The sequence below is a fragment of the Anas acuta genome, chromosome 5 (assembly GCF_963932015.1).
Source record: "Anas acuta chromosome 5, bAnaAcu1.1, whole genome shotgun sequence".
Classification (NCBI taxonomy): Eukaryota; Metazoa; Chordata; class Aves; order Anseriformes; family Anatidae; genus Anas; species Anas acuta.
Genome location: NC_088983.1, coordinates 32,488,128 through 32,503,093, shown reverse-complemented (window position 1 = coordinate 32,503,093; position 14,966 = coordinate 32,488,128). Strand labels below are relative to the sequence as shown.

The following is a 14,966-nucleotide window of genomic DNA, read 5'->3' as shown; positions in this document are numbered from 1 at the left end:
TTCTACCTGCCCCCGCCAACTATCTCAGTGGCCCTCCGCCCCTTAAATTTGAAATTAATTCAAATTTCAATCAACTTCCTCCTTATACCAGGGGGGCCAGAACTGGATGCCATGCACCAGATCCACTTTTATGATTGCTGAGAAAAGGTGGCTAATCTCTTCCATTGATGCTGTTGGTACAGTCCAATATGCTGCCAACCTTCTTTGATGCCAGGGCACACTACTAGTTCACATTTAGCTACTGTCAGACAAGACCTTTCTAAAAAGTGCTGCTTCCCAGACTGCCAGTCCCCAGCCTGTACCTAATGCAGTGGGTTAGTCCATCTCAGGTGCAAGACTATGCCTTTTTCCTTGACAAATTTCAGGAGATTCCTGCTGGCTAACTCCCTTACCCTGTCTGGGTCCCTCTGAATGGCAGCACTGCCCTCAAGTGTGTGGACTGCACCCTCAAATTTGGCATCATCCGCAAACCTGATGAAGATGAATTGTCTCCTCCACCAGGTCACCAATAAAGACCAACAAACATGATGTACATAGAAAATATCTTCTATTTATGCTATAATTAAGGCCTTTCTTCTATTGTTTGTTCTCTGTACACTCACCTGTGGAAGAAAATTTGGACGAGGAGTGAGTCTGGGAGGAGGGATGAACTGCGGCACTTTTATGGGCTGAGGTGTAGCCTGAACCTGCTGTAAGAACATAAAAGACAGTTAAGTAAGTGGAAAACAGCTTTGAAGTTGTTCACCAAAATCAAACTCCTGAATGTATTTTCAGACTTGATGTTCCTGGTTTTCCACTCTGTAAATATTTTTTCACAGTAACAGCTTCTTCATTATAAATGTATTGAAGTCAGAACTAATCTTACGTCCCTGTTCCTGTACACCTTGGAACACAAATGGAAGGTATCTTTCCTTCTAGTGCAACTGTACTACTATGCTATATGATCTAAAACCATTTCATTTGAAGATAAGGAAACTGCCATTTGTTTTAATAGTTAATAATTGGCTTTACAACAGACAGAAAATAATACCAGCCTTTGATGTCCAGCTACATGAACTATTGTCCTATTGTATTCAGTGATATACAGAAGAATGAAAGAGTATCTCATAAAAATAGCAAAGAACTGGAGGTTAAAACTCTTCTGTTTCTAGCAATATTAATGACACTATGAAGGGCTGTAAACACACAACTTAAAATTTTCAAAAGTAAGCCAATCGAAACAATTAGGGTCTGATTTTAAGGAGTCCTAAGTACTTCGCTGTCTACCTGAAATCAATTGGAGCTGCCACATAATTAATCTCTGAATAGCCCTAGTGACTACACAGTGAGATGCTCTGAAATCCATGTCCATGTTAGTTTCCACCTTTCTGTACTTCCGTCCACGCACATAAGATTGCAATTTACTTCAAAAAGCTCTTGTACTGATTAATTAATGCTTGGGAAAATATTCTGAGATTTTTGATGAATTGTACTACCAAAACAAAAATCACGGACAAGTTATTGTGTCAGAATCACCTTGCAGTCTAAGTAAGTTACTCAGCAAAGAAACTGAGCAGAAACATGAAGGCCAGATGAGAGTGGGGCAATGGATGACACTGGAAAAGGGAATAGCATAATAACTCCATTCAGTCCGTTCTGATTACAAACATATGCCTCATTAGGAAGCAAAATTACTTTCATTTGCAATATTAAAATGTTTTTTTTGTTTTTTTTTTTTTTAAGATAAGTAAAGATTTATGTTTAGTGAAATTTCAATCTTTAATTCAGAAGTAAAATTTCTCTGTCATGATCTCATACAATTACTGGTTTCCAGTCCAAGAAGCCTATATAATCCAATTCTAAAACATTACTTCTTATATTTTCACGTGGCTGATTGATTGTTCAGCAGCTTTACTACTCTTGAAAAGACTGTGTGATGTAATCAAAGCACTTTCAAAATACACTTAAGGAAACAGGATCTATGTATGAAAAAGTGGTGATTGAAGACAGGATAGTGAACAGAGTTAAGCGGTGTGTCTAACACCGGAGACTATCACAGAAAGGGAACACGAGAGATTGACTCAAAAAATATAAGACGAAGACCCCAAATGATCAACCAAAGAAACTCGGACACCACCTTTATCAAACTAGCTGAATTTTGCAGAACACAGCCACATAGCCTAGGTAGGGGCAAAACAATTGATACTTCCCCATGACCAATAGCTGCAACCAGGGGAAACTCTACACAGAGGCGATGACAGCACTGATTTAATTCTATAATCAAAACAGTAATAACAACCCATGTAGATGGTAAATGCTTTTCTCTTAGACTCTTATTTTAACAATGTTAAACTAAGGAAGCCTCGTAACAGGTACTTACTTTTCTTTCTCCTGCAAAAAATTGACTATTCATTTAAATATTTTCTCTAGCCCTCTTGTAAACTCAAACCACATGTATCTGCAGGGCAAAACCATGAAATGCTTACCAAAGTGACTGTATTTTTTGCCACTATTTGGACTGCCTCAGCTCCCGGCCCAGTGACCTTATTTGTTGTCTGAAGGTTGACTGGTGCATTCTGCGCATCGGTGCTGAGGACCGCTTTCTGATTGTTGTTGATAGCAGTGACCATGGCAATGGTGGGTCTCTGACCCACAACGGAGGCAGGCATGGTCGCAGTTGCTGCTTTCAAGACGAGAGGTAGTGTCTTAGTGGTGATCATTGAAGCTGTAGTTACAGTTTTCTAGAGGAAACAGAAAAAACACTGTAAGAGACAGAGACGCTTTGTATCAGACAGGATGTGGGTTGGTTAGTTGGAAACAATCGACAGAAGAAGAAAAGGCAGCACTGAGTCTACCTACCTACTGTTCAGACAGGCACATTATCTTATGCCTCTGAAAACTGGATAGCTAGAAAGAAATTCAGAAAACACTTCTATACTGTTAGGGTGGCAGGGCACTGGAACAGGTTGCCCAGAGAGGTTGTGGAGTCTCCTGCTCTGTCTGGAGATATTCAAACCCCCCTGAATGAAATCCTGAGCAATGTGCTCTGGGTGATGCTGCTTGGCGTGGCGCTGGACTCGGTGATCTCCAGGGGTCCCTGCCAACCTCAACCACTCTGTGACGCTGTGACAAGTTACTAGACAAATCTCTTTTGGGGCACCTGTTGGGTACATTTTAACCATCTGCAGCATTACAGATTGATTCAAAAACAATTCCTAAGAAAATGACAACCAAGCATTAGTAGTGGCATATATATTTTTAGATCTTTTACTTTCATAACTATCACCAAATGTTTGCTGTCAACATCAAACCTATATAGTGGAAGTTTATGAAACAAACCAGCAAACTAGCTTCTCACCAATTAAAACTCAAAATTTCAAATGGAAACTCAACTTACAGAGATCATTGTGATCAGAGAAAGAGGGAAAAACATTCATACATTTGTTTCTTAAAGAGCGAAAATGGATTTTGATTCTGGCTATCCCAAATTTCAGTTTTAGTCATACATACAGCAATTTAGCCCTCCGTGTTCTCTCCTAAGAATATCAGCAGGGCTATCATGGAGTTGCTGTAAGAGCTAGCTATAAGCCTGTCCAGTTGCAGGCAATTAATTCTAACTTCTCAGGAGCAGGGGTGATTTTGGTGCATGTATGTGATTGCGTGATGCCCTTAGCCTGTTTTAATGAGAGTAGTTTTGAATCACTGAACTCTGAATTTTATCTGAAATGCCTGGGTACACTATGCCCATAAATTCAGTGTATTCCAAAGTTAAACAACCATAATTTCATAATTTTGTTTGAAAAGGTACTGCCTTCTAAGATGCTAAGGGAAACAGAAAATTACAAATCCCATCCAAAAAGCAACAAGGTAGGAAAATCTCCATATAAAACCAGAACACAATATGCACGGAAAAATCATGACAAATGACACTCAACAGAATGGCAGGTGAACTTATTCCTTCTCTCTCTGGTATAAAAAATCCATTGTACCAATGACACTGCATCTTCCAAACAGTTATTGGCATCATTAAATGCTCTTAGTATGAAGTAAGAGCCATTCCCACCTGATGACAGCGCTAGATGTTAAAACAGGAAAAAATGCAGAGCCAGGGATCAGGCAGTCTTTTTCATGGTCTGAACATGCCTGATTTAGATTGCTCGATTTTCATCAGACAAGACCTTTCACTTCTTTCTAATAAAATACTATACATATATTTCCAGTTGATTTCTTCCGTATTTCTTCAGTACTATTTCCTTAAACAAAAATGCATTTACCTTCACACCACTTTCTCAATGCTTAAACTACATCTCTTAATTGTTAATGACACACAAGGGGGGAAAAATCACTGCATATTGCCAAATCAAAGGATATTTTATGCTACAATTTTATACATTTTTGTAAAATCCAGTCATAATTATTTTTCCCTTCTCTCAGCGTGAATAATTCACCCTTTTTTTTTCTTAGATATAATAGCTTCTTATTGACCTCTGCTGCACGTTCTCCAAAACAAGAGGCTCCTTTCCCCTAATGCAGTAGTGTTATTATTCAAGCATTTCCAGCGAAATGTAACACAGTGTCATTTTCACAAGCATTACATTCAGCCATAAACATTTTAAAGAAAAGTGAATCAATCATGTAACACAAGACTGGGAATCTTTCAAAGGGTTCTGGTAAGTCTGTAAGTACTAAGAGCATAGTTTCAGTCAGCAGATTACAGAGCTTGAATTTCCCTGTTACTTTGCTGAGCATTAATTGCTTTGGTTATTCTAAAAAGTTTTCAATGCATGAATTCATATTGAAGTAGCATCCATAGTAAGTTTGCATTATTTCACATAATAACACTGTAATAACATGACCTTTTAGCAGGCTTGCTGCTTTTGGAAATATTTAAAAGCCCTTCTTAGTGGATTATATTAAGTATATTAAAATGTCACTATTAAGGCAGTATATATAACTTTATTCCTAAATTGAATTACTCTGAAAATAACCATTGAAAGCACTCTCTTTACTGACACAGCCTTGGAAGATACACTATTTTCAAAAGTTGGCAGCAAAAAACTTTCTGCAGAGACAAAATACAGGATTTTTCTTTATATGTGAATGGGCTTGTCTTTGTTGAAAAAGAAGGCATGTTTTGATTGAGGGGCAATGGGAGAGAGAATCTGTACACAGATTCTGTGTATAAAAGGAAGTGACTTGACTTCAGAGTTATACCAACACGAATAATAACAAAACACTGTTAAGGATAAGAGCTGGTTTATTTTATTGAAACGAGAGGAAGACCTGCCTTTCAGTTTATAATTACTTTCCAAGTACGACTGCATCAATGGTAGACGGGCGTAGCAGTTTTTTGACTGTTTCACTAGAGGGCTCTTTAACTTTGAACAAAACCTAAATTTTCAGAACCCAGAAGATGACCTGGAAGTTAAAGCATGAATGCAAAGTGTGGAGTACGGAGAAATGCATGAGACTGCTTTTGCAGTCATGTTTCCTGACAGAAGAGACCAATGATACAGCAAAGAGTGAACCACTGTCTGCTTGTAAATATTTAAGGGCACGTTAATATACACTTCTTTGTTCTATCTTAGCTTCAGAATAATGTTAGTGTTTAAAAATATCTTTTTCTTTGTTAAATTTGTGTCATTTTTTCAATATTATTTTATCAAAAATGCAAGTACCTAAGTCTTACACATACATTTTTAGAGAGCAACTTGTTTAGTTAATGAGAGAACTAACCCAGTCACGTCTTACCCCTCTGTTTCCAGGAAAAGGGAAGACAAGAACCATAACTTGTCAAAGATGTGGTTGTGATTCCCTGCAATATGCATAAAGCAAACTTCAGCGGTGAATTCTGCCATTTGCCTATCCAGGTAAACATGGGCTGCTGAGATAGCAACAACAGGAAAAAAGACTTCATATACCCTGTTTTATTACAAAACACATCCCTGCACTTTCTAGCAGTTTTATTAGTAGACTTTTGGGATTCTATATATTTAAGCAGTAGAGACTTTGAATCAGCTTGGAATTTCCATCTCAGTAAAAGTGGACCACTGTCTCTGGTGAGTTCTGGGATTATGTCTCTAATCCTATACTGTAATGAAATTTAGTGTATCTTTCCAATAAAGACACTACTTTCTAATATTCAAACTTTGCAACTACCATTGTATACTTTTAGATTAATCCTTGCAGACTCAGGTAAGTATTACTAGACACGAGTTACATGTGTTTAGAAAACCAAGCAGAAAGAAAAGGGAACTGTTTTCTTATATTTTGTTCACAGATACGAAGACTGTCAGTCTTTTAGAAATATATTATTTTAATCATACACCTCATACTGCGCATGCACAGTCTTTACTATTTTGTGAGACCTACTGACTATGGGCAATCATTCACACACCTGTGAAAAAGGTGATTAATTTGCTAAGCTTTTATTTATTTCTAAGAAAGGTGATACTGCCTCCCTTCTTTTCCGTGACATTATGATCTGGCTTTTAATTGCTATTTTGAGGTAACTGCTGGAAAAAAAAACAACAACACAAAACCCATATGTGCATATGCACAGAAAGAGAAATTCATACTGGTATATTAAGAGGATGAAGTAAAGGTTTGTAGTTTTCTGTCTGAACCTTTCTTTGACTTTTTTTTTTTTTCAGTGAACTTTGCCTTCAGAGAGGATAAGAACTTTTGTAGCAATTCTTACCTGTGATCCAATCACGTTTGGAGAGGGTGCAGTAGACTGCTGCTGCTGTTGATGGTGGTGCTGCTGTAGCTGTTGTAGTGGTTGCGGCTGTGGTGTCTGTAGTTTGTTTTCCGACTGTGCCAATGGCTGTATTTGAAATTTACTATCTGGCTGTTCCTGCTTCACTATCAAATTCTTTCGAAGCTGTTCCACCACTCTTTTCTACCAGATAAACAAAAACATAAACAGATATGATTATGTTTATTTAGCTGCATATGTTAGAGCAGATAATAACACCTAAAGCATTTAATGCAAATAAAGAACTACTCTGAAGTGCATTAGAAATTCTCTCTTGGAATTTTAAAAATTGGTGTTATCTAATGGTCAGAGTGCCAAAATCGGCCACAGAGTGCTGCTGTCCAGCAGGGTGACCTAGCTGTCCTTGCAGAAACCCACCCCAGTTCAGGCTGTTCACAAACCACTGCAAGACCTCATTAACATATTAAAATTAACTTGTTGGCATACAGATTCCAAAGTCTCCATCTCCTTCAGACATGCACCACCAGGCACAGAAACTGAGCGCAGAGAGAAACAGTCTGAATGTGGAGCGGGGAATAGGATGGGCATGGGTGTGTGGTCATTGTGGTCAATATTATTGTCATCTGAAAGAAACTCAGATAGGGCTATCTACATGGGAAGCAAAGTGCAGATTTATTTCTCTCAACTTAAATGCTTCCTATTACATTACAACTTTTGTGAAAGTTGAAATGATTTCAAAGAAAAGTTTCTTCTCCTGGTAGCCATTGGGTATCCTTAGACAGTAACTCAGCAGATCTAAGAGCAGACCAGGTGAGCTACAGGCTAATATACTACATTACCACATGGGAAGTAAGGGCTCATGATTTATGTTCACGTTATACTTTAACAGAGACATGACTGCAAACACCACAAGACTTTTTACCTTTTTGGGGCATTTTTTCCAACACTTTAACCACCATCAAACTAGGATAGCTTTAAAAAGATTCGGATGTATACTTAAACCACCTTGATCAAGAGTAAATGTGTACTCCAAAATGGTTATACTACACAGCTGGCTTTGGAGGAGAGCAACAAAGAGTGAACAAACATGGCAAGGGCTGGCCTAAGCAAGCTCTGTGAGAAACAGCCATGGTCAGGAAACCTCAGTGACAGCCTCACTGTGGCAGATGGGGCTGCCTGAAGCACTTCCATTTACATGGAAAGAAAAAGGAAAAAAACTCCTGCTAATACCAAATCTTTTGATGTTTGTCTTGAAGCATTTGTATTAAGACACAGTACAAAACACAAAGACAGAATGAAAAAAATAATAATCCAGCTATGTACAACTAACTGAAACAATCTTTTCCCTCGTATTTTTTTACAGAGGATTATGAAATTCTTAACTAATGAAATACCTGTTCTTTATGTAGTTCTCATTCATATATTTTGTACTTCTGATTCTGGTTATGTTGCTTATGATGGGTTAAAACTGCCATGCTTAACACACAGACTTGTACCTCTAATCTAAACGGAGACAGCAAAAGGTGCAGGATCCCAAACTGATGGATTTGAGAACTGGAACTTTCAAAAGCAAAAGAAAACAACAAATCAACTAAAAAAATAACTCCTGCTTCATAGGATTGAAAGATATGAATTCATAGTGCTGACCTTTTCACAGAAGACTGGATTTAACAATTAAGGGGTGTACAGGAGGAAGACTACATGCCTTCTAAAAATTTCTCCCTGGTATTACGGTGACAGTACTGGCAGGGATGCACAATAGACTCCAAAAACAAGAGAAACACAGGCCCAATCTCACTGAAAATTCAGGGAGCTTGTAGTGGATGGGAGAGTGAAGTAACTATTTTACACTGCATCTAGAAAAGTGCTACAAGCTGTCAAAACCTCAAAGCTGGAAATTGTTTGTTCCCTCCTAGAACAAGGAGAAAATATTAAGAGTATAGAAAGCATTTTTCTAATTCAGATATTTTACATAGTTTTAAATGGCCTATGTCTATCAGTTCATTCACACATGTAATAACTGAACAATCATTTAAAATTGCTTTCTGAAAAGATCAACCATGTTAACATGCAAACTAAAGTGCTGTGTCAGCAAGCAGATAGAAGAGCTGAAAAGCATTTCCAGAGATCAGCCCGAGGGGGAGGAGAGGAGAACAGAGAGAAGTAGGAGAGGAAATACTGCAACATAACTGTGTGCTACCTGCCAAAAAATGGACTGCACGGGAGGCTGTCGGTAATTACTGTACCCAACGTGAACAGGAAGGGAGTTTTTGTCTTCCACAGCCGCCTGCATGAGGATCAGTGATAGGGTGCTCTTCTACTGATTCTCCAACTGGAGAAAAGCAGCAGCAATGGCACTATAATTCATTTCCATCCTGTTCTTTGCACTGGGAGGGAGCATTAGTGAAAGGATCCAAACAATAAAAGGAGAGAGAGGGGAAAGAGCGAGCCAGAGGCAGGCTGCAGGACTCCTCTGCCACCCACCCGGCTCCGCAGCACGCTGAGCTGTGGGGAACACAGGACCGAGCACAACTTTTTGTGGCACCTTGCGCAAAAACTGGGGCTCAGCATGTTTGGCACAAAATGGATAACACAAGCGGAACAACACTGCTGCTCTGGAAGCCTGTGCTAGTCTGGTAGAGGCTGCCGAGAGCTGCCAGGCAGCAGTGCATCCTGCCATCCATATCCATTATGCAGATATTAAATTGGAAGAAACATCTAATGCTTTTAAGATTCAGAGCAGTACAACTGAAGTTTGCAGAGCATGCCAATTGCTTACGCAGTTTATTAAGCTCCTTCTACCAACTGTCAGTAAAAATACCACAGTGCCACTACAGAAATCATTTCACTATCTGAAAGGCTGTTAGGATTACGTGCTTGTTAGCACTTATCAGGAGCGGCTCCAAACAACGTATTCCGAAATTACTTTGCTTAATTACTCCAACCAGAGCAGACCTCAGTGCCCCTACCAGGCACTAGGCCTCAGGCCCGCGCCCATCTCGGCGCCTCTCGTCCTCCTCAGCGTGGCTGCCGGGCCCGGGCCTGGATGCCGCTGCTCGCCTCTGCCTGCCGAGCCTCCGGCTCTGGGGGAAAAACGGGGGGCACTACAACAGCAAGTCTTGTCCACGGTGAGGCTTCGTACTTCATTAAAGCAGTGCTTTAAAATTCCTGTGAGTTATGCGGCTGCTCGTAATTCTGAATGCAGTTTGTGCCGCAGAACGGGAAAACCGTATGGCTGAAATTCACCAGGGCTAGCGCAAAGTCCCGGTTACACAGCTGGTAAAGCTGGGAGATCACGGTTACCTAAGTACCACAGAACCTTTAAGAAATATTCCCAATCACCGCCATTTTTCCCTCCCATCCTTATTTAAGAATATTTAGTTCCTACACTCTTATGGACAACTTGGAAATTTTAAACTGAGATTAACTCAGTCATAAACATATCATAAACACAACAGTTTTCTGCGTGTTAGAAAGCTCTAAAACCCACACATAGTCCTAATGTAGTTTCTTTTCCTGCAATGCTAAAAATATGGGAAAAGCATTTGTCTTTCATGTTCACTGAACTTTCTCCAAAGCCTGTGTTTACATCCAGAATGTGAAAGAAATTAATAATCACATCCTTTTGACCAAACTGTGTTCTACCTAAAAAGTAATTGCTAGCCCTCTGCAATGGTTACGGTCAGACTGCTACAAAATCTATTTGTCGAGCAGTGCCCCGTAAGTATAATGCATAATTTAATAGCTCTTGCTGTCTTGACATCTTCATAACTAACCTCATCAAGAACTCTTCACACCACCGAGTTCACAGAGCCCTGCACATCTTATATGACCCTTTCTTAAAGGTAATAATTGTAATCAATACTGTGACATTTAGTGGTACCACTTTCTCATTCATGGTACAGGCCAGATCCTAACACAGCATTAGGAGATTATTTGTGTTTGATTAAGCAGAAAATCTGCTGCTGTCTCTCACTGGCCATCTATCTGTGCCCTGGTGATATAAGAAAAGGTGTCTTCTCTGCGCTCAGATCAAAACTATCATGAAAATACTGCTATAAAATAAGTAAAGTCCTTGAACCAAACTTAAAGCTTTATGTATAACGTTATTAGCTAAGCATTATTTCCACTTTAATCAATCAATTGATCAATTACAAAGTGGTACTGTGTGTACAGCAAATTTTAAAATACTAGATCCCTCCTTATATTTGCTAATGCCTTTTATTTTTCATCCAAGAAACATTCAAAAAAGCTTACCTATCTAAAGGAGGGTCTGTTATTAAACTTCAAAAATCTATAAAAGAGTAAAATATAAAAATCTCAAAAAAAAACAAAAAAGAGAGAGAGAAAAGTACTAAACAGCCTCCAAGTGCATACCTTTAGTATCACAAAACCAGAGCTGATGTGGTTTGAATTTATCAACTGCCTGCTCGTGACCTGCTTTCCTGCTCCACCGATACCAGAAGTAAACTATTAAGTGTACCCTGTTCCCTGTTCCCTGCAGTGAACAAGAAATGCTCTCTGGGATTTAAAAGTTGCCAGTTGCTGAGAGTGAAATAGTAAGAGGAAATTGTGATTTCAAATAAGCTCTAAATTGAGAGTGGGAAGGATGGAGGGAATTTCCCTGCTCTGCAATCTTCTTTTGCAGCTTCACGCCCCTCTCCTTGCCAGCCTCCGTACCCTGCCGCTACCCAATGAGAAGTGAAAGACCTCTGCTTTTACACAGAGTTTAAGGTTATTCTTTAAAATGCCAAGGGTGTGCATTTTGGGAGTAGAATTTGGGAGTGGAAAGATTGCAAGCAAGGAGAGTACACTCATCTACTGGTTTAAGATAGCATCGGAAAGTTATGTAGTGAAATCCAGTTATAGAAATCCATGACACAGTATTCCACAACAGTGAATAAAAAATGTTGTACAAAAAACACGGAATTTAATTCCATTGACAGATTCAGCAAAGGACTACAGAAATATTTTCAGCTATTTCTTTGATGACCCTGTATTTTTATCACATTTTGCACCTCTGGCTGTGCCTGACTCATACCCAGGTCTTTTTATCAACAACAACAAAAAATCGAAACCAACTAAATTAGAAAGAGCTTTATTCCCAGAAAAAAAAAAAAAAGAAAAAAAAAAAAAAAAAAAAGAAAGAAAGAAAGAAAAAGTGTGTTGCAACTTCCTACTTCTTAAAGGTCTTCAGACTGCCACCTGTACATTTTAGCTGAAAAGGTTCTCTTGGGGGGGCAGGGGGAGGGGATGCCTGTGCTCTGTTAAGGCCCATAGCTACCACTGCAAGCAGTGGGACGGCGAGACTGCCTCCACCTGATGCCTCATGCCTTATTGGGCATTATTACTGAAATGTACACTATTTCTTTTCACAGGTTAATAACCTAACTCATATTTTTCCAAGTTTTGCTACTGTTGTTAAACATAGATATCTTCACCACAGTGAAAGGCTGCATAGCCAACACACCATTAACCACCCCAAAGAGCACAGCCTCCAATGTAACCCCCAGAAAACGTGGCTAAAAGCACTACAGAAATAGGACTTTTCTGCGTGTCTACAAGGAGATGCTGAGGATGTTACAGGAACTGAATGATTTTCTTCATTCTACCACGATGAGCCAATGTAATACACTGATAAATATACTTACAGAAGAGATGAGAGCGAGACAAATACACTACCATTAATTTTGCTATGCCCAAAGCTCATGAGCTTACTGTTGCAGTCTTGCTATCTTTAATGCAATTACTTAATATGGCAAAGGATACTTTCTATAAAATGGAATGTAAATAATTTTTCATTGTATAAAAGTGTACTTTGCCATTTTGTCAGATAGTTATATAGCATTGGCATGATGTGAAAAGTATTTTTGTCATTAAAAATGCTGATAAACTTAATACACTTCATTATGTTGTAAACTATTTAAAATAAATAAAACAGGTGTGGTTCTGATACGAATACACTTCACATATGAACATACCTACTAAAGGTTTTTCCTTTAGGATAGAGAAATACTTCTCAAAGTTGTTAGAAATTATTCAGACATGGATTATGTAAATTCTGAAAATAATGTTCATTCCTTCATCCCTAATGGAGGAGAATGCTTATCAACTTTTCTATTTTATTTAAAATTATAGGTAGATTTATAAATGAAAACGACTGAAAATAGCTGCTGTGCTATTCTGTTTTATGTGAGCTCCCGATTGCTTTATTTTCCGTACTGTGTCTTTTACCATTTGCAGCACCACAAGACCAATTAATTTTTTGAAGGGAATGCTGCACCGTGAAATGCCTTATGCATCACTGTCTTCTCATTTTAGAATCTTTACTGTTGCACAAAGTAGGGAACAGACACTGAAGTACTAGGAGCACTGCACATACTGTTTTCCTTCAGCTTATACATTAAATAAATACAATACCTCTGCTTCCTTACCCCAATACTTATGTTAATTGAAAGAAACTTGCAAGAACAGCTACAATAATCAAATAATGAAGCAATTAATGAATGGAGAATTAAGTATATGACAACAGACAAAACAGAACAAGAAAAACAGTTTAGTGCAGTATTTGTAATGTAATTAAGGAGGAACGGAATGTGAGGAATGAAATTAAAATTTTAATTTGGCAAGGTTTGACAAGTTTTTTTGTTTTGTTTTAGGTTTTTCTGCTTCCCAGAAATACTTCTGAGTACAAATACAGAATGGTGAAAAAATGTGGAGATTACCTCCACATGAAATGGCTAGGGAAATGAAAAAAAAAAAACAACTAAACTGCTGACTACCACAGAAAAGGTATTCATTTTAATTTTATCTTGCCCATCTCCATACTGACTTCCCACATTTGTTTACTTCAGGAAAAAAAAAAAAAAAGAAGAAAAAGAAGAAGAAGAAAAAAAAAACTCCTTAGGAAAAAAAAAAAAAAAAAAAAAAAAAAAAAACTAGATTGTGCAGAAATGCAACAAGGTTTTTTCCTAGTTTGATGTAAAGTACATTTCTACGATGTCTGACTGAATTTAGTTTTCTAGAAGTGTATAATTTGGTTTTGTAAAATCTGCCATGGACAGAAACTTGGTGTATAAAATCACAGCATAAAGATTACCATGGATTATTATTCTTATGCAGGAGAACACACAGGAATGACCCCACTGGGAACGTGGTTCTCACGTATCTATAATAGCCAGCTATCTAAGCTAAACACCTCTACCAGGGAGGTACCACTGCATCTTTCCTCTTACCTATGATTTATTTCATAATGTGACATCCTTTAATCTGAATTTATCTGAATTAAATAAGCACAGTAGAGCAATATAAGTTAGTGAACTTATTTCTCATTTTACAAATGATCAGCCTAAATAAAACAGTCTGCTTTCTAAACCGATACCTCCTAATACTTTTGACTGGCTGAAATGGAAAGGATAGCCATCAAATAATTTTACAGCGCACTACTGCACAGTTAACACAGTCCCTTGAATAATATATGAATCAGTTTCATCAGGATTCTTGTGCATCCCACAGCTATTCCCACGACTGAATCACACCTCCTCTCCTCCTTGTGAAAGGGAACACACACCGTCCATGCTCACACACTTCACGCATGATCGGAAGTATCAAGCAAGATGACTAGTTTTATGCTACCACAGAATGTAAACTCATTTTTTTTTTATGAACAGGAAGATCTGGACACTCAGACCATATTGTATGAGAACCTGTTGATTGCCCTGATGTTGTCAACAGCATCTAATATTTCATTTCCACACCTTCTTTACAGAGATCACAAACTAACTGCAGAGCCTAGAGATAAGAGATGGAATAAATACACAGTGACATGATACGGAGATACAGAACGAAGCAGACACTCATATTTACCCTGCACAGTACTAGAAAACACATAAAATATTTGGTGAAATTGAATGTGAACGATTTAGAACACACAGAAGCAATTTTACTCATTTCATTTTGCATGCAGCATAATCAAACTGTATCAAAGATCACCTTCGCACTGTCCTGCTGAATCTCTTCCAGGGATGAGATGAAAAGTTGCGTTCTCTTTGGTGATTTATCACTGTTGCTTGAATGGCAATGGACAGACTTTTTCCCTTTTTATATTGTCAACCAAATACTCTTAAGCACTGATTCAGTTAAAACCTGTCACTAGCAATATCACATAGCAACTGGTTGTTGAGCTCTACTTCATAGGCAGAATGAGTTATCAGAGCAGAAAGCTGTGGTTTCATTTCACCTAAGTGAGAGCTGGTTTTTTTTTCCCATT

The 14,966-nt window shown here is 38.3% G+C and overlaps 1 protein-coding gene across 7 annotated transcripts in view; it reads right to left on the bottom strand.

The window, feature by feature from the left end:
- The window catches only part of PHF21A (PHD finger protein 21A), a 139,373-nt gene that overhangs the window by 27,754 nt on the left and 96,653 nt on the right, over positions 1-14,966 (bottom strand). For all 7 annotated transcript variants that reach the window (XM_068683814.1, XM_068683818.1, XM_068683810.1 and 4 more), the window contains 3 exons: positions 6,680-6,880; positions 2,466-2,720; positions 603-689 (listed from right to left, as the gene is read on the bottom strand). In XM_068683814.1, coding sequence (XP_068539915.1) covers positions 603-689; positions 2,466-2,720; positions 6,680-6,880 — 543 coding nt within the window. The remainder of the gene's footprint in view (positions 1-602; positions 690-2,465; positions 2,721-6,679; positions 6,881-14,966) is intronic.